General features: G+C 55.0%; 1 protein-coding gene across 1 annotated transcript in view; it reads left to right on the forward strand.

The window, feature by feature from the left end:
- The window catches only part of ADAMTS2 (ADAM metallopeptidase with thrombospondin type 1 motif 2), a 238136-nt gene extending 213755 nt beyond the window's left edge, over positions 1–24381 (forward strand). The window contains exons 14-22 of the mRNA XM_049649005.1: positions 3980–4103; positions 4974–5054; positions 7307–7473; positions 9416–9575; positions 11436–11568; positions 12329–12536; positions 13800–13929; positions 14751–14840; positions 22675–24381. Coding sequence (XP_049504962.1) covers positions 3980–4103; positions 4974–5054; positions 7307–7473; positions 9416–9575; positions 11436–11568; positions 12329–12536; positions 13800–13929; positions 14751–14840; positions 22675–23132 — 1551 coding nt within the window. The 3' untranslated portion in view covers positions 23133–24381. The remainder of the gene's footprint in view (positions 1–3979; positions 4104–4973; positions 5055–7306; positions 7474–9415; positions 9576–11435; positions 11569–12328; positions 12537–13799; positions 13930–14750; positions 14841–22674) is intronic.
- The last annotated feature ends 1442 nt before the right edge of the window (positions 24382–25823 follow it).

Raw genomic sequence — 25823 nt, forward strand, 5'->3', positions numbered from 1 at the left:
CCACATGGGGAAGCACCAGATTTGATCGGGAGGTAGAAGGGAGTGGGGGCAGCTTAAGCCAGAGTTTTTACTGGTGCTTCCTTGGGAGAGGCAAGACAGAGCAGGAGAGACAGTTGAGGATTAGTATGAATAATCCAGGTAGGTTCTGGGCTGTAGGGGTGGTCCCTAGTTTCTTGGTGCCTGGCCTTAGGATGATTTCAGGCAGGGGAAGGATCAGCTTGGTGCGTGAGAGGCAGATAAAGGGAGTGATTGCTGGATTGTCGGTTTACCTATGAAAGGCGTGCCCCCACACCAGCCCTTTGCTGTTTCCAAGAATCAGCGTGAGGGAGGGGTGGCCTCTTCCTAGCCAGCATGTTCTTAAAGATGTCAGAGCACAGTTAGAAGAATTTCAGAAACATGACTAACATGAGCCATAAGCATCATGCACAATCGAAGAACAGACTTAAGTATTTCATCTATTAATGGAGATTTTGAAGGAATAACAGTAGGATGATAGATTTTTGCATCACTTGAAATATATATATGTCCACATATGTATATGATCATATTGCAAATGTTAGAAAACAAAGGAGACAGAAGGACTGGAACCACACAAAAGTCGTGGGCAGCAGTAAGATGAAATACCGAGTCCTCACGATACATGGGGATGTGCAACCCTTCTTCTGAAAGAATCTCATACTGGGTCAAAAATAATATCCAGGGGCGCCTGGGTGGCTCAGTCGGTTAAGCGTCCGACTTCGGCTCAGGTCATGATCTCACGGCTCGTGAGTTCGGGCCCCGCGTCGGGCTCTGTGCTGACAGCTCAGAGCCTGGAGCCTGTTTCAGATTCTGTGTCTCCCTCTCTCTCTCTGACCCTCCCCCATTCATCCTCTGTCTCTCTCTGTCTCAAAAGTAAATAAACGTTAAAAAGAAAAATTAAAAAAAAAATAATATCCTAGTGGATGCTGTTAATTAGGGAATATCCAAACGCAATGACTCAGGAAGGTGGAAAGTGAAATGACAGCAGAAGACGTGTCAGGAGAATAAAGATGTACGTGCGTGCGCACACACACACACGCACACGGAGCAGGGAATGAAAAAAGTATCAAGGATTAAGCGAGGCCCGTGGGGTCATTTTGTTTTGATAAAGGGCGTAGGCCGCTACCCTGAGAAAGTAATAGCATGCTACCGAATAGGTCACCCAAAAATGGCACTGAGAGAGGCAGAGATTGAATTAGCTAATAACATCTTTCCTGATCTGATGACTCACACATAGGATTTCATCACAAATGGGGAGGGAGGAAACAGCACCTCGTTAGCTCTGCACCCCTCCCTGTGTGACAGATACCCCAGCACCTCTACCAGTGTCTCCCACCCGGTCTTGAACCGAAGCACAGTCCAGCCGAGAGACCTCTCTGGGCGTGGACTTAGCCGGCAGCAGCCTCACAAAGCCACTCAGAGACATGAGCCATCCCCAGCCTGAGCGGTTAACCCTGGTAGGATCTCAAGCGAGATTTCAGGCCCACATGAGGACCGTGGTCTTCGTTTGCCATTTCTACTCTGTTAACCCTTTCTACTCTGTCCCCGTGTCATTCTCCCCGCTAGCTCACACCACTGAATGTTAAAACAGTGTCTCCTGAAGGTCTGTGGACACTTGTCAGACATGGAGGCTCCCCGAGCCGGGGATGGCGCTCGCCTGGGCCTGGTGGTCGTGCCACCTGATGAGCCGACTGGCAGGTGCCCACAAAACTGCTCCTCTAGATGGCAGGCAAGGGCCTTGTCCTGTCTGCTGTGATTATTAGACAGACCTTGGTTTCAGAACTAGCAAAAGATGGGGAAATAAATGTGTCTGAGAATTAAGCAGATAAAGACAAGCCATTTTAATATCTCTCAAGTTCTGACAGATCAAGCAGTAAATTTATTCTGTTTTCCTTTTGCTCACCTTCTGGGACTCTCAGAACAAAGTCTCAGTTGGAGCAAGTCCTTTAAGATGTAGCATGCTGCTTCCATTTTTCCTCTGTCCAGATAGCCTCCTTCCCTTCCAACCAGCTGAATTTCTAAATTTTTTTAAGTTTATTTATCAATTTTGAGAGAGAGAGAGAGAGAGCTGGGGAGGGGCAGAGAGAGAGGGAGAGAATCCCAAGCAGGCTGTCAGTGCAGAGCCCGACCGACACAGGGCTCGAACCCACGAACCGTGAGATCGTGACCTGAACCAAAACTAAGAGTGAGACACTTAACTGACTGAGCCACCCAGGTGCCCCTAACCAGCTGAATTTCTTTTCTTTTCTTTCTTTCTTTCTTTTTTTTTTTTTTTAACCAGCTGAATTTCTAATTCGTGTATTGGGTTGTGCACAGGCTGCACGCCTTTTTAGAAAGAGTACGTGAACCAATAAAGAGCTTCTAGATCAGAGCTGGTTCTCATATGGGCTTCCGAGTCCGGGAGTCTGGGAGATCGCCTTCCCAATGCTGCTTGGCTCCTGGCACTGGTGCACATCTGCGTTGGCACCCACTTGCCTCTACGTCTCTGAGGCTTTTTGCGTCTGGTTTATTCTGTAGGAAACTGAGCAGTGACCCCCTCAGGTGAGAGGCTGTGGCAACCCTTCTTCCAGGGAGTGTATCATCCTGGCCTGAAAGAGGGTTCTCCTCTCCCCTGCTCCTTCCCTGAGGAAGGCAGCCTGTGACTGTTTGCAAGGACCAACTCCTTCCACCCAGTGACAGCCCCTGCAGGCTGTGTCACAGACGTGTCACAAATGTGGAAACAAACTCTGAATTGGATCAGTGTGCCCCCTGAGACCATACACCTAGAAATGGCAGGTGAATCTCTCAGCTCAGGCTTCTGCACCTGTAAAGACTCATGTTTCCATCTGGTCTCCACCCCTCCCCCAGTAGATCACATTGTCTTCCTTTGCTAATTTTTCCCCCCTCAGGAATCATTAAAATAAAAACCAGCATGTTCATTGTATTGATTGTTTTTCACCTTGCTCACTTCCAAAAACTATTCCAGAGGCATTGTTGGATATAAAACCAAAGATCATTAACATCTAGCCACACCTTCAAAAATGATCATGAACCACTGCTCTGTAACCCTCTGTGGTCTAGAGCCCCTGTCCTTAAAGGGCCTTGTAAGATAAAAGTCAGAAATCGAAGAGCAGAGGGAGAAGTGGGTTTCTCCAGAGGTAGGTGGTAGGATGACCCTGAGGGGGAAATTGGCTCTGAGCTTCCTGGCAGCCTAGGCAAAGAGGGAAACGTGTGATACTGTGGCTCAGACAGGCAGAGGGAGCAGACCAGTTCAGTGGAGAGCTTGTCTTCCTTGGCTGAACTAGGAGAAAGTGGCCTCAGGAAGCATGTCAGGGCCACTGTCCTGTGGGAGCTCCTTCCCTGGAGTTTCCCTGGCCCCAGGAATGGTGTGCTGCCAGACCTCTGTGGAGTAAGAGAACCTGAGTTTGTTACTATTTTTCCAGGTGGCGCTGGGTGAGGGAACATCCCTGCTCAGTGTGGAATAATTTTTGACACTGGAGTGTGGGCAATGTTGAGATGATTTGTTGGAAGAATGGAGGCAAAATTTTTGTCACCAATTCTTGTTACCCCCTGTCCAGATACCCTGGAGATAGACTAAAGGGGACATTGTGTTCTCAGGGCAGTTTGAAGGCCAGGGCACACAGGCCTGAGCTTTGGGTGGGAGCATGGCCACCCTGTGAGAAGGGCAGAAGCCAGGTCTGACTGACAGCCATTGGGACAGAAATGTTCACATGGAGGCTAGCTTGCCAGGCCAGGCTAGCCTCAGGAGGTGGCTCTGTTTGGGCTGTGAAGAGCCTTCTGAGGTCACACTGTGCAGATGAGCAAATGAGGTGCAGTGAGGGGCTGGGCACACAGGGTCTCCTTCCTCTGCATCGGAAACTGCTAAGGGAGGTGCAGACCTGAGCTTCAGAGGTGGCAAATCAGGCCCCAGGGCCCAAGTGGGGAGGGCTCTCAAGTATGCACTGTCCCCCCTCCTCTGCAGAAGGTGGGCTGTGACGGAGTGATCGGCTCCAGCAAGCAGGAAGATAAGTGTGGCGTGTGCGGAGGGGACAACACCCACTGCAAAGTGGTCAAGGGCACATTCACACGCTCCCCCAAGAAGCTCGGTGAGTGAGCCCGTGCCCCCGGCCCCCGGTGCCTTAGTGTCTGCAGCACCTGGCAGGGCGCTGGGGTGGCCGTGAGTTGGAGGGAGAATGCTAACACAGGTACAGCTTGAGCCAGGCCCCAGGGTGGATGGGGCATGGAGGCCGGGTCTCAGGTGTCAGGGCAGAGAACACCGACGTGCAGGTGCACGGGGCAGATCTTAGAAGTGTTTATTTGAGAGCAAGGGGTCTGAGTCCATTGCTCCCTGCCTCTCTGCTCCAGCCACCAGCTAGCTTTCACAAGACTTTCCTGGAGTACGTAGCACAGACGGCGAAGCCACAGGATGGGGCCGGGGAACAGGGGTCCCAGCCGACCTGAGCTCTGGGAAAACAGACCTCTGGGTGGGCCTGAAGCAGGCGAAATGTACTCTGTCTGAAATGTAGAGAAGCCCCTCTGGTTTGCCTCTTCAAAGAAGGCCGTGGCCTTCACTCAGAGCCGGTGCTGGGGTGTGGGGATGACCCTCTCCATGGCCCCACAAGAGCCCAGGGGTCTTCAGTCTGCAGGTTAAGTGGCTGAGGTCCAGGAGGCCAAGCGGTTTGCTGAGGGCCTCCCTCCCAGACATGGCATCTTAGCTCCAAGCCCAGGCCTGCCTCCAGGAATCACAAGGATTCCTGCCAAGTTTTCAGCAGAGGAGGCCAAGGGAGTGCCTGGGATTTGAAGGGGTGTGGAAGGGCCTGGGCCAGCTGGGACACAGTAACTCCCCCATCGGGCCTTGTCTGGGCAGGCGGTCAAAGCCCACAAAACATGGGGCCCGCTGGCCCCTCCTCGTGTCATCTGCATTCCAGTGGCCTCCTCCGTCTCATTTCGCTTTGTCTCCCCACATCCCAACAAAGGTTACATCAAGATGTTTGAGATTCCGGCAGGAGCCAGGCACCTGCTCATCCAGGAGGCAGACACTACCAGCCACCACCTGGGTGAGTCCCAGAGCCCAGGCGATGCAGCGTCTCTGAAGCCGAGCAGTTCTGGGGATGGTTAGTGGGCCCAGGGGTCAGAGGTCAGGCTCCCCTGTCCCTGGCTCAGCCCACCTGGGAGATCTTTCCCGGGTTCACCTCCTGCTGGAGATCAGAGGGCTCCTCTGGCAGCCGCTGTGGGGGGGACAATGTGTCTAAAACATGCCATACCCCCAGCCCACAGAATGGTGACTGCCTACCCCCTCCTCCATCTCAAGGCCCAGGGGGAAGGCCCTCCTTCCCTGACCTACCAGAAGGCAGGCAGATTTTGCAGGCAGAGTCCTGGCAGCAGCCCCTACACCAACGAGAAGGCACGAGGCCGGCCTGAGGATGGGCTCACAAACTGCATTTGCATATTTTCAATTACCTTAATTTTAATTTTTTTAATGGTTATTTATTTTTGAGAGAGACAGAGACAGACTGTGAGCAGGGGAGGGGCAGAGAGAGAGGGAGACACAGAACCCGAAGCAGGCTCCAGGCTCTGAGCTGTCAGCACAGAGCCTGACGGGGGGCTCAAACCCATGAACCACAAGATCATGACCTGAGCCAAAGTTGGACACTTAACTGACAGAGCCACCCAGGTGATCCCTCAATTGGTTTAATTTTAAATTCAAGAGGTTCTACCTGGAATAGGGATTTCTGGCATCTCTTGAAAGTGTGGATGTTCTAACAACTCTTCCTCTTCTCATGTGGCAGCCCCTGTCTGCCTGTGCCCTCTGTGCCCTCTGAGACAGCCTCACAGGGCTTCGCCCATCCTCACCCCACCTGCTGAAGACACCTGGACCCTACCTCCTGGGTAGTTGTGGGCTGGAGTCCGAAGTGATGCCAGGGGGCCACTGGGGAGATCCTGGACAAGTTCCTTCTCCCAGTTTGGGCCCCACCTTCCTCCTCATGCTCTGGAGCCCGGACTGGGTCAAGGGCTCCCAAACTGCCACTGTCTGGCACCCCCAGTGACACACGGCAAACACACCACTCTCTTATTAAAAGAGAGCACATTTTTCTTCCTTCCCTATTTTAAGAGGAAGCTTTGTATTGCTACCCAAAATGCAAACGCAGTACCACTTGCCTTAAATGGAAGATGAATCTAAAAGTTGATTCCCAAAAGAAAAGACACTTCTATCTAAAGGGTTTCCAGGGTGCCTGGGTGGCTCAGTCAGTTAAGCGTCTGACTTCAGCTCAGGTCGTGATCTCAAAGTTTGTGAGTTCAAGCCCCACACTGGGCTTTGTGCTGACAGCTCAGAGCCTGAAACATGCTTCAGATCCTTTGTCTCCCTTTCTCTGCCCCTCCCCTGCTCACACTATATCTGTCTCTCTCTCTCTCTCAAAAATATATAAACATTTTAATTAATTAATTAATTAAGGGTTTCCTGCTGAAGGCTCCAGGTCTGAGACCTGGTCTCTCTGCACAGGAGGAGCCAGGGTTGGTGACCCGCTGAGGACCTACTGGCACCTGCTGAGGCTTTCTTTTATGGTGCGGACAGAGAGTGACAGGAGACTCGTGCAGAGAACGATTTCTTCATTCTGTGATCCTGGGATATTCATGCCTTGCTGAGGCCCTCCTAAAATCAACAGCGCCCCCCTAGTAGCTGCCTTCCACACAGTGGGGAGCATGGGGCTTCCTGGCCTGCTGTTTCTTGTCTCCTGAACACCTATTTATCCAGGGGGATTGCCAGTGGCCCATGCAACCCCCTGGCCAAGCCAGGCCTCTGAGGATGTGTGGGGAGCTGATGGGGCACTGTGTCGGGGTGAGAAGACCCTGTTTTTCAGCTGGACATATGCTCACCCTGTGGCAGGAAGCCCTCACCCCGCACTGGTGTGCAGCAGATGCCCTGCGCCCAGAAGGCTGGGGCGGGGTACAGGGGGTAGTGGCTGTCCAAGTAGGGAGGTGGCCCTGACAGCTGCTGTGTGAAGCCCCTGCACCCCTGCGGCCTGTGGGGGCAGATCCAGGAAAAGACCCTGAGCGAGGCAAAAGGGTGAAGGTGGAGGGAAATCTAGTTCTGGCTGAGCAGCAGAGGGCAAGGTGGGCTCCCAAGGTGGTTTGGGCCATCACTGGCACGGACCCACCCCTGGAGAAGGGGAGCTGGGAGAGACGGGGCTCTGCTCCCCACTGCTCCCCTGACCAGTCCAAACTTGTGGACCCTGCCAGCCTCTCCCCCATGCCCCTGGCTCCTGCCCCTGAGTGATTATGGTGAGGGGCTGTCTTCTGCCATTCATAGCCGTCAAGAACCTGGAGACAGGCACGTTCATTTTAAATGAAGAGAATGACGTGGACCCCAATTCCAAATCCTTCATTGCTATGGGCGTGGAGTGGGAGTACCGGGATGAGGACGGCCGGGAGACGCTGCAGACCATGGGCCCTCTCCACGGCACCATCACCGTTCTGGTAAGTCGAGGAAGGGACCAGGCCCACCGCCCCCTGGCTGCCCAGTGGGGGTGCAAGCAGGCCACCGGAGGAGAGGTGGAGGGGGTGCCTGGGAACCCTGGACCTCCCTGCATCCTTCAGGCCACTCTCTGAACAGCCCCCCCTGGCCTGCCCTTGGGACCAAAGGTCTCTATTGGTGTCTGACACGGAGCCTTGAGACATGAGACTCTGGGTCGACTGGGTGACCTCAAACTCTGCCCTCTGAGGGTTTCAGTTTTCCCCTCCAAACGATATTCACGGCCACCTCTCAACAAGCCTATTTATGTCCGCCATCCCATCCAAATCTTGACCCAGGAATGACCCGCAGGATTCAGGCCATTAGACCACCAGACCCAGGTCACACTGGACTTTGTCCCTAAGCAGGATTAGGGACCCCAAGTCTTCTGAGTCCAAGGCCGTTCCTGGTGATAGAGTCCCAAGGGGGCTTGATGTTCTTGGGTTTTTTTTTAATTTTATTTTTTATTTATTTTTAATGTTCCTATTTATTTTTGAGAGACAGCAAGAGGGGGAGGGGCGGAGAGCGAGGGAGACAGAGGACCCGAAGCAGTCTCCATGCTGATGCAGGGCTCCAACTCATGAACCATGAGATCATGACCTGAGCCGTAGTCAGACACTTAACTGACTGAACCAGCCCCAGGTGCCCCTTAAGATTTTATTTTTAAGTAATCTCTCTACGTGGGGCTCGAACCTATAACCCTGAGATCAAGAGTTACATGCTCTACCAGCTGAGCCAGCCAGGGGGCCGGGGCTCTTGATTTTTGGATCGCTCTTTGAAAGTTCATTTAAGTTGCACAAGTGATACATTTTATTTGTGAGAAACGTAAAACACTAGAGATAAGGCTCAGGGCCCTTTAGCCCCTCTGCTAAGGCCAGTGCCCCATGGCACCTGAGCCTACCACCCAATACCAGAGCGTCCACCCGTGGGGCCAGCATGTTTTATGTATGTGTGTCACTCTGCTGACCTCACCTGCAGGGTCTTGCCAGCCCCAGAAGTGCCCATGGTGACCTGACTGTGCCCATGCATATGCAGTTGGGCCTCGGTATGTGCTGTGTCTGTCCTGGCACATTCACCTGCTTGCCAAAGTGTATTTGTCATCCCTGTGTCAATAGTGGTGGAGTTTTCATGGACATTCACAGTCATGTGCAGAGCAGTGAAGGATTTGAGTCATCCAGCATGCACGTTCTCAGCCAAGCTGGCACAAGGCTCTGCTCCCTGTAACCAAGGGGCCTGTCCCCACTATGTGTGCTGCCACGTTTTTCACGTTTTTTTATTTGGGGGGATGGTTCCACTGTTTAAAAATGGCCCCAAGCTTGGGGCACCCAGGTGGCTCAGTTAGTTGAGCATCCAAGATGGGCTCAGGTTCAAGCCCCACATCAGGCTCTCTGCTGTCAGCAAAGAGCCTGCTTCAGATCTTTTGTTCCCCTCCCTCTCTGTCCCTCTCCGGCTCCCCTCTCACTCTCAAAACTAAATAAACATTAAAAAAAATTTTTTTAATGGCCACAAGCTAGTGCCGAGTGCTGTCAGCTGTTCCTGAGCACAAGAAGCTAGGTGGTGTGCCCTGCAGAGGAAACACGTGTGCCAAACGAGCTGCATTCAGGCCTCAGTTCTAGTGCACTGGCCGTGAGGTCAGCATTAATGTCAACAGTATCGAGGAAGGTGGCTTTAAACAGAAACACACATAACATAAGATTACGTATTGACAGTGAAAGCATCCTGATCCCTCGCAGGACCCTAGCCCTGTGCTCCCGTGAGAATTCAGCGTTCTGGGGTGCTTTCTAGAACATAACTAACCTCACATAATGAGAGCCGGCAGCTCATGTGCCTTGGCGTGAGTTTCTAAGCTGGCTGCCGAGGAAGGGTGAACAGTGGGGCAAACACCTTCGTGGCCATTTCTGGGCACAGGTCATCCCGCAGGGAGACGCCCGGATCTCACTGACGTACAAGTACATGATCCATGAGGACTCGCTCAACGTAGACGGCAACAATGTCCTGGAAGACGACTCTGTGGGCTACGAGTGGGCCCTGAAGAAGTGGACTCCTTGCTCCAAGCCCTGCGGTGGAGGTGAGGGGCCCCAGAGGTATTCAGGGCTGAGTGGGAGGGGTCTTCTGGGCAAAGGGCTTCCTGAGCCCACAGTACCCCGCTGCCTGCCTGACCTGAGTGAGGGATGTGCTAGGTATGAGCAGACTGGCCCCAGGGGCCAGAGAGTGAGGCAGTGGCCTGCCTGGGAGGGAGCAGAGGGTAGGCAGGAAGGGGGTACTCAGGGCAGCAGGCAGCCAGAAGGGCATGTGGGGGCTTGGATGTCACCCATGTGGACCTGCATCAGGGTGACGGAGGGGCTGGCCTGGCGGGAGGAAGGTTGGTGTGCAGGCGCTTGGGTGGATTACCACAGCCTCACGAGGCAGGTGACAAGGCAGGTGAGGAGGGACTTGGGCCGTGCTGGGGGTGGGTGAAGGGGCCCCCTCTGTGGGCCTTTGTTCATTCAGAAAGGTGTCCCTGCCCTCCTGGGGCAGGACTTCGTGCAGAGCGGCCCCACCTGCCCTGGACCTCAAAGAGTCCACAGTTGGGTGGGACAGACAGACAGGCAGGAAGTTCTGGTCCACCCCATGTGGTCGCCGCTCCCTGGGAGCTGGACGAGATGAGAAGCAGAAGCAGGTGGCCAGGACAGACCTCCCTCAGATGCCACATGGGGTCCCACATCTCGAGGACAGAGAGGAGTTTACCAAAGTGGGGAGACCCATCCTGGGGCCCAGGCAGGTAGACGGCTCCTTCTGGAGTGCTCCCACCTGGGTGGATGGCACCCCAACATTCTGTTGAGCCTCCCTGCCCCCCCTGGAGTTTTTCAGCAGCATGTCCTCCTGACTCTGTCTCCTATATGTCTCTTGGACCCATCTTCCCAGTCCTGGCTCATTCTTGCTCCCCAGCTGGCCCTTGTGTGTCCACTGTCACCCCCAGAGTGCCCTATTAAAGGTCCCTTGCTGGTATCCCTTCCTGGTGTCATTAAGTTTTAGCAGCTCCCTCTGCTCTTGGGAGAAAAACAAGATTCTCCTTATGGCCTCTGTGGTCCAGGCAGCTTGCTGACCTCTCCCACTGCACTGGTGCCCCCACCCCTTGCTCACCAGGCCCTGGCCACACTGGCCTTAGCTGCTTTTCCTGGACATGCTGTGTTCCTGCCTCAGGGCCTTTGCACAGGCTGCCTACTCCCCAGAAGCCACTCTACTGCCCTCTCACAAAATCAGCATCCTTCCATTCTCTGCTTTCTGGGACACCTCCAGACACCCAGATTAGAGCAGGCTGCAGACAGCCCCTGCGACACGGACACAGTCACATTCTCTTGTGTCTTACCCACAGGCTAGGGTTTTGAGATCTTGCAGTTGCTGACATATTGGGCTCTACAGTTCTCGTGGGGGCTGCCCTGTGCAGTGTAGGATGTTGAGCAGCATCTCTGGCCTCTATTTGCTAGATGCAAGTCACACCCCTTACCCTGAGTGGTGACAACTAGGTGTACCAGATATTGGCAGATGTCAAAATTGCCCCATTTGAGAACAGCTGCCCTAGGCTATGGTGGGAAGAGGCCATGTTTTTATGTTTAGCCACCTCCGGGCTCATCCTGAGTCCTCAGTGCATGTGAATTCAAGATGGATTAAATGGCTAAGTGATGGAGAGGAAGTAGAGCCTTCCATTCTGCCCCAGGGAGGCAGCTTAGAGGCCAAGGAACAAGATGGCCACTCTCCCTGGGCTCTCCCCTCGCTCCCCTGGGGTACTGGGTGGACACTAGGCCGCACGTCTCCAAGGCCTGCCTCTGGCACACTGCCCCACCTCCCACCCCATCAGAAGGCTAGGCTGAATGGGGCTGAAGCTGCTTCTCCACACCCCCTGGAGGCCGCACTTGCCCCATGAGCCCCCTCGAGCTCTTGTCTTCAGGCTCCCAGTTTACCAAGTATGGCTGCCGCCGGAGGCTAGACCACAAGATGGTGCACCGAGGCTTCTGCGACGCCCTCACGAAGCCCAAAGCCATCCGCAGGGCTTGCAACCCACAGGAGTGCTCCCAGCCAGTGTGAGTTCCCCGGGGCCCCCCGGCTCTCCCAGCCCAGGGTCCCATGAGACAGGAGAAGGCTGACCCCCGGGGCTCCTGTGGAGGGAGGTGCGGGATCCAGGCCCTGAGCAGCTCTGGGCCTCACATTCCCTGCGACGTTTGGTGGATTCTTTCTCCCTCCCCCCATTTCATGGAGTCTAAGATGTCATAGGCTGTATGGTGCATCCTTGCCTCGGACCTGCCGCGCTGAAACTATACCACGCATCTTAGACGTTGTGACGTGTGGTAATGCTCGCATGGGAAACTGAGGCTCAGAGGGTACTGGCCTTGCTTCTGGTCCTGTGGTAGATGTCTCCCAGGCAGCTCATTGCAGCGGTGGCGGTCTTGACCTTCCGGCCCAGATTCCCTTTGCGGGGCCCCCAGGGGAGAAGAGGGCTGGTAAACGGGCACATGGGGCTGCATGGGGTGGGTGCTGGCAGAGTCCACACTGCTGCCCTGGAGGGTTTGTGATGTTGGCAGAAGCTGAGAAGGGACAGATCTGGGGCTCTCTGTGCCCTCCCCCCCCCCCCCCCCCCCCAGTCCAACCAGGGTATCCCAGCAGTGGGTGACTGTCACCTGCAGGACCTCGGACAGAGGCACGGCCAGGCTCTAGGACATCTTTGCAGAACGGGAAGATGCCTGGGGTGGGGGGGTGGGGGCGGGAAGCAGGCTGCTGCCATTGCTCTGGCCAGCTTTTTGGGGGTGGGGGGTGGGGGGTTGACCTGTTGCTCTGCCCCCACAGGTGGGTCACAGGGGAATGGGAGCCTTGCAGTCAGAGCTGTGGGCGGACGGGCACGCAGGCTCGCACCGTGCGCTGCATACAGCTGCTGCACAACAACACCACCCGCTCCGTGCACACCAAACACTGCAACGACGCCCGGCCCGAGGGCCGCCGGGCCTGCAACCGTGAGCTCTGCCCTGGCCAGTGGCGGGCCGGACCCTGGTCCCAGGTAAGCGGGCCCCGTGTCTTCAGCCCCCAAACCAAGCTTGCGGGGGATTGAGGGGGTCAGGGAGCTCCACCTCAGTCTGGATGCAGTCCCTGCCCCGGGCCACATCCTGTAGGTCTCAGGGCACCAGTGGGGCTGCATGGCCAGTGCTCTGTCGAGAGACCAAGTAGAACGTGTCCACTCTGTAGGGCAGAGGCTGCCAGGTGCTACGGGAACCTGGAGTCCTAGGAGATGGAGGGTGGCCTGGACTCCAGGATATGAGGGGAGACCTGTGCTCTCATCCCTGAGGGCAGAGAAGGCCGGCCAAGCTTGCAGGAGGGAACATGAGCACGGGAGGCCTTGGACTTGGGCTGCAAAGAACAGTAAGGATGGTCTCGGGCTCGAGGAGCAGTCTAGGGGCAGGGCTGAGGTGACATGAGCAGGCCTGGGGGGTCGGGGTCCCCAACCCGACCAGCCTCGGGCTCACTGATTCATTGCAAGGACTCCCAGGACTGAGAAGTTGTTGTACTCACAGGTACAGGGTATTTCAGTGAAATCACAGTACAGTCAGCAAAGGGGAAAAGTGTGTGGCAAAGTCCAGAGGAAGCCAGGCACAAGCTTCCAGGGGTCTCCTCCCTGGGCTCCCAGGGACACCCTGGATTCTGTCAGCAACAGTGTGTGATGCCACACGTGAAATGCTGCCAGCCAGGGAAGCCCACGTGAGCCCAGGTGTCCAGGGTCTTCACTGCATGGCTGACACTGGTTAGTCAGGTGGGGAGCTCACCGTAAATCACACTATTGGTACAGACTAACCGGCCAGACCAGTGCAGTGTGACCCGAGGCCTTGAGTCTTGCAGAAACACTCTTACCAGAGAGAACATTCCAAGAACTTGGTTCCCCAGAGCTTCCCAAGTGCCAGTCTTGAAAGCAGGCCTTCCTTGGCACTCTGTAGGGTTTGAGCAATCTGGGTCGGCCGTGTCAGCCCGTCCCCACACACAAGGTGAGGACTTGAGAATTCTCCCTGGGCCAGGCTGGGCTGAGCTGTGAGCCAAGCCAGGAGTCTGGGTGTGATGGCTTCTGCTGGCCTGTCCCCAAGCAGGGTGGTGGAGCCTCCAGAGATGGAGGTGGCTGCTGGAGGCTGGACAAGGCAGGACAGGCCTCTGACACATCCTCTACCCTCTGCCCCTCACTACCTTCTGCGTGTTACAGGGTTACATGTGTGGGGAGCTCTTTCAGGCCCAGCCAACCATGGGTTGGGGGCCCTGACTGATGACTCTCCACCTGCAGTGCTCTGTGACCTGTGGCAATGGTACCCAGGAGCGGCCAGTGCTCTGCCGAACGGCGGATGACAACTTCGGGGTCTGCCAGGAGGAACGGCCTGAGACAGCCAGGATCTGCCGGCTGGGCCCCTGTCCCCGTAAGCCCCCCATCCCAGCCCCCAGTGTACAGCGGGTCCAGGGTGAGGGGGGCTGGTCCAGGCGAAGGCACCTCTCCCCACAACTGGCCAGACTCAGCATCTGTGAACCGGAAGGAGAAGCTGAGCCCTCCCAGGCCAGCGCAGGGATCGTTCCCCAGTCAGAAATGGAAGGGACTCTGCCATGCCTTCCTTGCTGGCACTCCCCGTTGGTCTGGGAGACAGAAGCAGATTCATGGTGACCACACAGTGGGGCTCAGCCAAATGTGGCACCCATGCCCATGTGAGCAGGGCTGCCTGTGGGAGTAGGGGGTACCCGTGGAAACTGGGGGTGCCTAGTGCCCTCTGAACAACCAGAACACCATCTGCGTGCAGACACCTTGCCAAGTGCCATGTGCATCACCTCTTTTGGTCCCAGAAATAGCTCAAGCCGTAGACCCCACCATGAATCCCATCTACACAGGAGGGCATTCAGGGAGGTCAGATGCGCCCACCCAGCTGGGCAGGGGGATAGATCCAGGATTCACCTACTCCCCATGTTCCTGGGAAGCAGGCCGGGTGGGCCTGCTGGGAGCAATGCAGCGATAAGGAGGTGTGGCAGAGCCTTGGTGCTAGGTTGTAGCTGAGACCCAGGAGGCACGGTGGGGGGTGGGGGCGAGCAGGAGGACTGGGCGGCTAGAGCCCACCTGTCTGAGGGGTTTTTGAATGCCGAGCTAGGGTGTCAGGGCCCTGGATGCCTGGGGCTATGGAGTGTCTCTTGCCCGGGGTGACAGTGCAGCCCAGCGTGGGGCCATGGCAGCCACAGCCCCTCCTCTTCCCTCTAGGAAACATCTCTGATCCTTCCAAGAAGAGCTACGTGGTTCAGTGGCTGTCCCGACCGGACCCCGACTCTCCAGTCCAGAAGACCTCGTCAAGTAACCGGCCCGTTTATAACTCTGCCTCTGCCCTCCAGTGCATGCCCTGCGCCCTGTGGAGCTTGCCGTGGGCTCCCCTCCTCTCTTTCTATGGAAAACTTCCCTGACTCTTCCTGAGCGCTCTCTCGGTTGAATCTGATTTCTCCGGGCCTCTGTGCTCGGCAGTCTCCTTTGGAGCCGCCCAGCCGGCTGCCTGGCCGGGAGGGCCCACCTCTGCAGAGGCGTGGCCACAGGGCAACTGGCCTCTTGTGGGAGGCCGGGACCTGGTTGGTGATGGCGTGTAAAGGGGCAAAGATCTGTCTTGGTGCTGGAGGGGCCAGAGGCCAGAGTGCAAATGTGACCACTTGGTGACCACGTCTAGGGGCCACATCCCTGCAAGCTGGAGCTGCAGGTCAGAAGTCAAGGGGCAAGCCCACCGGTCCCCTTTCAAACACCGCCCACCAGCGAGGCGAGGCCAGAGAGGCTCTGGGGCGTGTTTTGTGCCGCTGAGCTGGGTGGCCCGGCCCTGAGATTCCGGGGGCGCGTCGGGGGCTTCCCGGCCGCCTCTGCTGTTGCTGCTGCTGCTGACCCTGTGCTGAGTGTGTCCTCCTGACTTGTGTGACTGTGGCCTGCTTCCTGTGGCCTTTGCGTCCAACTTACACAGCCCTTGGCCACCCCCCTCCCTGAGCCCCATCCCCTCGCGGGTTCGGGTTAAACAGAGACGGCGGGGAACGTGTCCCTCCAGTGGGACACTGGGACACACCGCCCCTTCCATTCTCTGTCCATTAGCTCCAATGGCCTTTTCTCATCGTGCACACATGACCCCATCCATAGAGGTGAGAGATTGAGAGAGAGGTTGAGAGAGAGAGAGAGAGAAACTGATGTGGATGCGGCCACCTACCAGTGTGAACAACTACAGAATTACCTCAATTTTTATTGCTTTTTTGCTTAGATAAAACTATGTAGAAAATGCCTTAAAGTTGAAAGGTAACAGATTTGGCTGCTAAGTCCAGCTTCAGAGCAGGGACGGGATCCAGGTATAGGAAGCAGGCAGTGGCAGGCCCAGGGGGAGGCAGTCCCGCTCATCCACTTTTCGCCCAGAGTAAGGTTTCCCAACCCAGAGGGCCTGACTCCCCTCTGGCCCTGGCGTCCTGTGCAGGGGACCCAGGTGTGCTGGCTCCAGCCAACACTGCGGAGAAGAGACCCACTCTGAGGCCATGCGGCCAGTCGGCACTGACTGTTTGCTGAGCCCCCCACCCCTATCCTGGGCGCTCCCCCAGTGCTGCCTTACCCAGAAGGCAGTGCGCCCGGCCCCTGGTGTGACCCATGTAGCGCCCCCGCCCCAGCCCCCCTGCCACCTGCTAATGGCATCCCTGGGACCAGCACCCAGCCTCCTCCCCGGCTCCAACTACTGTTATGTACATACTCGGTGTGTAACGCGTACTAATTCTCACGACTGTTAACTTCCAACTTTGACTAGGCCACGCGAGTGACTCTGACTCTGGGAAGGTGCAATACGGTCCTGGGCATTGTGCTCTCTGTCTATATGCACTTTGGTTTATCAGGGATATTTTATTAGTGTTTTGTATGTATCCAATGACGTAATTAACATAGGCTCCATTGTCGTCGCTTTTCCGGTTTTTTTATGAGACAAAGTTTAGTGTGTGCCAAAGTGACTGTGGAAATGACCTTTTCTCCTCACTAATGATGGAAAGACTTTCCTGTCATGCATCCCACAAATAAACTCAATAAAAGTTCAGTGAAACTGGGTGCTTGGGTTTGGCACGCTGCTGGCTCCTTCTCTTCGCCTCCATAGCTGACGGCGCTGGCAGACCTGCGGGGACCCTTCTGTCGCATTAGTGACCGGGTTTCCACTTCCAGTGACTCCCGCCGCCCCCCCATCCCCCTGCGCAATGTGGATATGTAGGGTCCCTCCCCCACTGAGGTGCATACCCCTGTCCCCAGGCATTTTTCAAAATGTGACAGCGGCCCATGAAGACACTCCACTATGATTTTGACTTTCGACTCATTCGTGCTGAATGAGCCCCTTTGTGGGAACGTCTGGGTTCTCTCCCCACAGATGGAAGTTTTTCACCATTGGGAAAGGGTCCCGGGGTGGGTTTCCCCCACCTCTGGGATCAGTGGAGTGGGAATGTGGGGTCAGTAGCCCAGATAGTGCTGGCCCAGGTCACCGCCCCCCAAGCCACCATTGGGCCACTGCCACCCGTTCAGGGAGGGAGAGGTACCCATCTGGCCCAGGTCGGGGGCGTGGGGCGGGAGAAGGGCCAGGCAGCGGCAGCTCCGGGCACCTGGCCTGTGCTCAGCCGTGCCCGCCCGCATCTCCACAGGCCTCGCGTCAGAAGCTGCAGGGCCTGGTGCATTGGCTCACCTCTGACAAAGGCCAGACAGCAGGTCGGGGTCCAACAGGGACCTCCTATCAGCGGGCTTCTCTCTCTTCCCTCTCCTATGGAGGGGATCCCGTGCCACAGAGGAGGGAGATCCTGAGAAAAGATGACATGGGGCCATCCGGTGTCATGGAAACAGTCTTGGAGTCACAGGGCCAGGTCCCGGGGCGCCAGCCTGCCAGTGCAGGTCACGGTAGCGTGGCTGAATTCACTCTGCCTAGAGCTCTGGTCACTGAAAGGAATCCCAGCTCCAGAGACACAAGACCTTGAGAGACACAACTTCCTCTGAGAGAGCCGCGTCCACGCAGTGTCCCTTCCCAGATGGATCAGGAGGAATCCCCATGGAAGGGGCTTCCAGGCCAGAGCTGCAGGCAGGCCACCGACAGCCCAGGGGACCACACCAGGGACAGTCGGGGTATGTGAGGGCCCCGCTGGGGGGCCCACGCTCCTGTACCCTGTGGCATAACCTTTTTGGATGGGGAAATGCTGCATGAGGCTCAATTGAGAAAAAGAGAGAACCAGGTTTTCTCCATCCTAGCCTTTCCCGAAGCGTGGGACACAGGGAGGTTTAATTCAGAGGGTGCGTAAATGTGGCCTGAACTCCCCCGCCTCTGAGCAGCCCCTTCCTAGTTCCCTTCACCCTTCACGACGCCGGCACCCCCCTCACACTTGCTCGCTCTCTGCAGCCCGGAGCTGTGCACGCGAGAGGGTCTCCCTTGCCATTTGAGGAATTAAACTTTGGGTGAAAAGTTTGTTTTCCTAATTAGGGTCACCTTTATTGATCACTGCTACTTGCCCGTGAATGGTGGTAGTGTAAGGTTTTCTTCTAAAATAAATGTTAAGTTAAAGAAAAAAAAGACATTAATTTAAAGGAGGAAACACAGGCAGGATTTGGCTCGAGCCAAGATTGGTGGGAATGGCCCACAAATGGCTTCAGTCTATGAGAAGGGGTTTACTCTCAATGGTTTGTTGTTGGCTGGAAGGCAATAGGTCTTGCCAATTCATTGCTACCGGAAATGGCTGAAGACCAGGTACTAGGACACCGAAATCTTATTCTTGATGTAGTACAGATGCTTTGCGGGTCAGTGCCTCTGGCCACATCATGGGCCCTTTGGTGGTGTACTTCCCCTCATCTCGGAGGGCTCTCTGCTCAGTGATAAAACTGTTGGCATCCTTTTAAGAATGATTGGCACCTGGGTGGCTCAGTCGGTCGGGTGTCTGACTCTTGATTTCAGCTCAGATCATGATCCCAGGGTTTGTGAGTTTGAGTCCCACATTGGGCTTTCTGCTGACAGCGTGGAGCCTGCTTAGGATTCTCTCTCTCTCCTCTCTCTCTCTCTGCCACTCCCCCACTTGCACTGTCTCTCTCAAAAATAAATAAACCTTAAAACAAAAAAAAAGAATGGTTCAGCAAGGGCAGGGGGCACCTGGGTGGCTCAGTCAGTTAAGCATCCGACTCTTGATTTCAGCTCAGGTCATGAGATCATGGGTTTGAACCCTGTGTCGGGCTGTGCACTGACAGCATGAAGCCCACTTGGGATTCTCTCTCTCCCTCTTTCTCTGACCCTTCCCCACTTGTGTGTGTACTGTCTCTCTCAAAATGAATAAACTTCAAAAAAAATTGGGAATGATTATTTTGAAAAAGTTTCTAGGGTAATATTAGCATAGCCAAACTCCTGGCCTGTGGCTTTCTTAACTCTTTATTCATTCATTATCTTCATTTTTAAAAACTTAAAGCAACGCAGCCACCATGCAGAGGAAAATAGACATAGAAGTCCAACCTGTAGGGCAGGTGAAGAGAGGCGCCCTGGAGACGGGGACCCTTGGCCCCCCAGCTGTCACCTGCCTGTTAGTTCCAAATCGTCCATTCACTCAGGGACATTTGTTCAGTGCTTTCTGTGTGAGGCTCTGACTCGGGCACTGGGAGGCTGCTGAGCTCCCGACCACAGGTCGGCAAACTTTTCTCTGAAGGGCCAGACAGTAATGGTTAAACCTTATGTACAAAACCAGGTGGAGGCACCCACTTGGGCCATGGGAGTAGCTGGCTGACCCCTGCCCTCTACAGAGGGGATGCTGGTTTCCCAGGATCTCAGCCTGGGGGGAGAGAAGTGAGAGGGAGGCTTAAGTCATTTATGTGAAGAAGGCGGCACAGGTGACAGGGGAGGGTGCTGCTGTGGGGCCAGGGTGGCCCCACTCCCGGCAGCATCACCAGGCCTGGCTCTGTGTTTGTCGAGGCCCCTGCCCCCACCATGTCCAGCCGGGTTGGACAGTCAAAGCCAGGGGTGGGAGGACACCACCCCCTGCCTTGTCAGAAGTCTCGTTGTGTCTCTGGAGGGCTGTGATCAGTGGTTTTTACACCTGGTGGCTGCCAGAAAGGGGAGAAGGGTCAGGGGGTGGGGAAGGGGCCAGGTGGGGCTCCAAGCACCCCCGAGCTTCAAATAGGACCACTCCAATTTCCTCTGTCTCATACACTGGTCATCTGTAAGATTTTATCTGAGCGTCCCAGGATCTTCTCATGTGATTTCTGGAATCGGCCCTTAGCACGAGGCCACTTGCCTTTCCCCCTCCACATCTTGAGCCTGCTTCTGGCTCTCTAGGTTGGGAAGGCCAGAGCTCTTCCTGAACAGCTGATCTGTGTTTACCTCTTTCACCTTGTGCATCACGCAGTCTGGCACATTTCCTCCTGATTTGGGCCACTCAGAAGGTTAGAGTCAAAGTTGGGTCCACCTCTCGTGGTATGTGCCTCTCTGTGTTCTTCATGCCTATCATGTTACTATTTTAAAATCCATAATTTCCCTGTTTTGGACTTCCTCTGTTATTCACGTGTGTCTTTTTTCACATTGATATATTTCTGCATTGTCTGATTCACTGGTCTAGGCTCTGGGGCTAGAGAGGCATCTAAATATAGCTTGGGGCTCTGCCCTGTGGAACTTACTGGATAATGAAAACAGGTGACAGACACCTTATTTGACAACTAAATGTGAACTTGCCAACTGGGATAGAGTGTTGGGAGGGAGAGAACTTCCCAAGGGAGGGCAGGTGATTCTTGCCCGGAGATGTGTTTCAGCTGAGCCTAGAGGAGGAGAGGAGAGCAACTGAAGGAAGACAGAGGGGGTGGCCACAGTATGTGCAAAGGCCCTGTGGCGAGGAGGAGCCCAGTATAACGTAGGGGGTCCAAGGCCTGAGTGAAGCTGGAGAGGTGAAGGAGACAGGTCCTCACCCTAAAATCAATGAGGGGCAATGCAAGGGTTTCAATCAGGACAGTGACATGGTCACACCTTCAGTTGAAAAACAGCATTCTGACAAGAGCAGGATAGTGAACAAAAAGGAGAAAGAATTGAGATAGGTCAGCAGAAAGGAGGCTCTTACCACAGTGCAGACAAGAGGCAAAGCAGCTTGACTGATGGAGGTGGGAGAGAGGGGAAATGGACACACCTGAGAGTGTCTAGGAGGAAATACCAACAGACTTGGGAGTGAACAGACGGGGTGTGCCTGGGGTTCGGCTTATGCCCTGGAAAGGCCATTCTCTGAGACAGGTGGTGCCAGCCAAGGCCCTGGGTTGCACTGGGCATGTGGAGTCTCAGGCACATTTGGGACCACAGGGGTTAGGGGACTGTCCTATAGGCAGTCCTATCCGAGAGTCTGAAGCTCCAGGAATTTGGGGTTGGTGTCCGGTCAGGTGGGTCACCAGCCTGGAAGGGGAAATTATAGGCTGGAGCAATGGGCAGGCAGCGGGCACCATCAGAACCTCCTGAATGGAAGAGGACCTGCTTATCTGTTACTGTGAGAAGTTTCTGTGGGCTAGCAGAGTCACAGACGTGGGTGTAGACAGTGCCCTGTGTTGGTGCACAGAGTAACTGCATCAGATGTGGTTTCTACCCATGGCTGCCTCTTCCTTCCCTTTGTCCTTCCCTCTTTCCTCCCCACTTCCTTTCTAGGAGACAAGGTCAAGGAGGGAGAGGGAGAGAAAGAGGAATGCGGCAGAGGTTGTGAGGGAAAGGTTTGAGATGCTCACTGCGGGGCTTGGGGGGCGGGGGGCTCAGAGGGTGGCTGAACAGAGAGACACAAGTAGGCAGGTGGGCCCAGTGAGGCCAGGGATCAGGAATTTACACCGATCTGCTATTCCCTGTTATGTTGTCATAATGACTTATTCTCTCATGTTGAATGAATTCCTGCAAATCCTCTCAAATTCTGTGGAGTGAGGTGGTGAGGGAGAGGGAGGAGGGGAAGGAATTTGGGAAGAAGACAGGGAGAGAGAGTAAGAGCAAGAACAAGGGTAGGAGGGGTTGTGTGGTTAGAACAGTAGCTGACCTTGAACCACACGGGTTTGAACTTCACCAGGCCACTTACACATGGGATTTTTTTTTGATAAATACAGCACAGCACCCTAAATGTGTGTTTCTCTGCCTTACGATTTCCTTAATAACATTTTCTCTTCTCTGGCTTACTTTATTATGAGGATACAGTATATACTACATATATCATACAAAATCTGTGTCCACCCTGCTGTTTGTGTGGTCGGGAAGGCTCCTGGGCAAAGTAGACGGCTAGTAGTTAAGTTTGGGGCCAGTCAGATGTTGTATGTGGATTTCCAACTGTGTGGGTGGGGGTGGGGTGGCACCCCTAACCCCCACGTAGTTCAAGGGTCAACTGTGATACAGCTGCAGACAGTTGGAGCCCAGCCAGGAAGAAAACAGCTGTGCAGGGAGAGACACTGCCCTCTATAGAGGCTAGACCGCGGTGGCCGGCTTCTTGGGCAGGAAGGAAAGGAAAGGAAAGGACACACCGGGCGGGAGGACGAGCCTGTGTGAAGGGACCGGGTTTTGGAGCAGTCTGTTGGGGGATGGCCAGGAGCCCAGGGTGGCGGGGCTGTGCGGTGGAGGCAGCAGTGAAGGGACATGAGGCTGGTGGGTAAGTCAAGGCAAGGGGAAGAAAGCCCAGACAGGTTTGGGTGAGGATGGGAACATATTGTGCAGGAAATGTGGTGAGGCTGCCGCCAAGTCTCTTGGATTTGTTCTATCGGGTTTTAGAAATCGGTCCCCTCAGGTTCAATTTTGTCATAGTTAACGGCCTAAAGATGACTGCAGGGCCGAACTCCGCCACAGGATCTCATTGGGGTTACCAGTGGGATGTCAGAGATGAATCTGACGCAGTCCCATTCTTTCACAGGAATCACTCCCCAGGCCTCATTTCTGTCTGGGACTCCGAGAGATACAGAAAACCCCAGGGGCCTGCCTGGAGGCAGGGAGCACTGCTCACAGCTTGTGTGGCCGCGCTCTGCTGCAGCGCTGCTGACATCAGGACCACACGCACTTTCCGCGTGAGCTCGCTTGCCTCTGTGCTGTCTCTGGGCTCTTTCAAACGCCTCCTCCTGCTTCCCCTGGGGGGAACGAGGCCCCCCCCACCTTATCCTGTCCTTTGGTTATGTGCTTCCCGCTTTTCTCTTTCAGAGGCCCGCTGCCAAGGCGACAAGTCAATGTTCTGTAGGATGGAAGTCTTGTCGCGCTATTGCTCCATCCCAGGCTACAACAGGCTGTGCTGCAGATCCTGTAACCTGCACGACAACCTCACCGATGTGGATGACAGGGCGGAGCTGCCACCTGGGAAGAACAACGACATTGAAGACCTCGTGCCCACCCTCCCAGCGCCCACCCTCGTCATGGAGGTGCGGCCTCCGCCGGGCACGCCCTTGCAGGTGCCCCTCAACACTTCCAGCGCCAACGGCACTGAGGATCACCCAGACACCAACGCAGTCGACGTGCCCTACAAAATCAACGGCCTGGATGAGGAAGGCCAGCCGCCCAACCTGATCCCTCGACGACCGAGCCTGTATGAAAAGACCAGAAACCAGAGAATCCAAGAGCTTATCGATGAGATGAGGAAGAAAGAGATGCTCGGGAAGTTCTAATAAAATGGAAAGATAGCATCAATAGCATTTTTTTTCTTGCTTATAGATTATATTCCATGGGATGGCAGATCGTGGAGAGGAAGTGAAAATGTCTGATTCCAACAGGTTTTAAGAAAACAAAGAGGAGAATGACATAAACATCTATACATGTGGTTGTGAGCGCGGGGCAGCTAGGTTCACGCATGTGTTTGTGTCCCAGCTCTGGAATGTTCTAAGTCCTGTCCTGGGGTTGGGTGTGGAGTGGGGAGAGGAAACACGTGCCCCAAGTTTCTGAGCAGTGATTGGGAATCTTCCTGTCCTTGGTGGTGACAGCCCTTCTGGAGAACATTCTGGAGAAATGTTCTGCAGGAACATTTCCTACCAATCCCCAGACCGAGGCACAAGCCCCATGGGGAACTCTTATTAGGAGAAACAGTGATTTGTTTACTAATTGACCAGTCACTGAGATGAGCACAATGAAGTGGAGGCCGTGAACTTGAAAGTCCGTGACGTCAAGGGCCAGGCAGGTGTCGAGGATGAGTGTGGCAGCCCATGGGGGACTGTGACCAACCTGAGAGCCGCACCCCACTAGTGCTGCTTTTGGGTTCCAGCCACTGCTGCCTCTGTGACCGCAGGCTCCTGGGGCCAGATAGGGTGCTTTCAGTAGAAGTCTAGATTTGCATGCGAAATCCTCAATCCTAAAAGTTCAACCCAAAATATTTCCGGGGGGGGGGGGGGTTCTGGAAGGTCTTTTAGGGTCTAGAGCCACCAGTCTGCAGCCTCTGGTCTCCAGGCTCGGCCAGATGCAGTCTCTCAAAGTAACGACTTAAGGAAGGAAAGCCATCTGGCCCGACTGGCGCTCAGGCACTGTGTTTGACTCAGCCCACTCTGAGCTGTGAAGCTGTCTACTTCTTCCCCAGAAGGTACGGAGAATCCTGTAACTAACTGGACTTGATCTGAACAGTGGGCTGCCTTTCCTACAGGAGGAGAAGACTGCAGGGTGCACTCTCTGGCTCTCCCAGGCCTCTTTCCTATTGGCCCACCCGGCCTGCGTGCTGCCTCTTGGCCAGCCTGGCCTTGGACCCGGGGCTCCCCAGGGGAGGCTCTCCCTCCCCAAGTGCGTTGGAAGAATGAGGGGGGCATGCGCTCTGCTGGATAGTCCAGCGACTTTCCCAGAGGGGAGAGAAGGGGAGTGGCTGTGCTCTGGGTTCTGAGATGGTGCTCTGCCTGCTCAGGTTTGCTCCTAAAGACGAAGGCCAGCTTCTATTGCCTGCAGGGATGGGGCGGGGGGGTGGGGGGTGGGGTGGCCTTGCCCTGTCTCGCCCTGCTCCATTCCTTGGCAGTTCCAGCAGTGAACTGTAAGATTTGGCCTCCCATGAGAAGCATGGGGTGGGGGGTGGGGAGAGGGGAGAGCCTGCTTTATCTTGTGCTGCTCCTAAGCTTTGACAACTTCTCTTTTCGGCATAATGGTGCTTTGTGAGCAAGATGTGAATGGAGAGAAGCAGGAAAGGAGGGGGAAGGTGGACGGGAGGATGGCGACTAATTTTTACCTCTCCCTGCATTGGTATTTTGTGAACATGTGGCTTGCTTAAACTTCCCCAAATTACGAGACCCAGGGGGCACTTCAGCTGCTTAGCTGGGCCAAGCCTGACACATGATTCTGAAGCTTTTTGTGTCTAGGAAGGTTCTAGAGCCTTTGTATTCTCACCAGTCATAGATTTTAGAGAGCTCTTTTCTGTTTCGTTCCCCATTTTATGGATGAGAACACTGAGGTTCAGGAGAATACCATGATGGCTACTTTATACTGAGTCTGAGGTGCTAGGTATGTTTGATTCTGTGCATGCGTGCAGGTGTGTGTCTGTGTGTGATCTAGGGCCAAAGTGAGGGTGTAGGAACCAGTGAGAGCGATATCTGGGATGATGCCTACCTTCCGACTGGGCGGTAACTAGCCTCCCCAACCCCCGCCTGTGCCAGCCGCCTCCCTCCTCTCTGCCATCTTGTCCCACACATACTCCTGCATGTGCTGGTGTCTCAGAGGAGCTTGCTGGCTTCTAAGAAGCAAACTGGAGAAAACATTCTTGGAGATCTCTCACGGTATCACCTCTTTGACAGATGTGGTGTAACGTATTTTTGCAATCCTGTCTCTCTATAATCAGGAAAGGGGTGTCTCAGCTTTCTCTCACTGGTTGACCCCTGGCAGCTGGTGCTATTATTCACAGGCTGAAGGACTGGGTAGCTCTTGCTTGGGTCTGTCCTGGGATGCAGAGGAAATTCAGGGTGACTGACCCTCACCAGAGAGTATCTCTCAGTTTACCCAGCCTGGGGGCCTCAGGATGGGAACAGTCCATTCCCAGATCCCAACAAAGCAGGGCTGCATGTCTCGGGGACTGGAAGCCTTTGGAGAGAGGCCCCAGGTGGGACACCCCCAGGGTACCTGTCTTCTTCTGGAAGGAGGGACATGCCCCCTGGGAACTGTAGGCCAGCATGGCCACCACCCCATGTGTCATACTCAGTACCTGGGGCCATATACCCACAGGGCTCTCTAGAACTAGACAGTCCTCAGGGGTCTCTCTGTCTAAGGAACACAGGGTTTACCAGACTTCGAGAAACTCATCTCCACTGAGCTTGGGACCAGTCGGAGAGCCAGCTTAGCCACAGTCCCATGACCTTTCAGAGCCGGCATCCATGTCGGGGGGCTCCCACAGCCTGCAG

The sequence above is a fragment of the Panthera uncia genome (assembly GCF_023721935.1).
Source record: "Panthera uncia isolate 11264 chromosome A1 unlocalized genomic scaffold, Puncia_PCG_1.0 HiC_scaffold_17, whole genome shotgun sequence".
Lineage (NCBI taxonomy): Eukaryota > Metazoa > Chordata > Mammalia > Carnivora > Felidae > Panthera > Panthera uncia.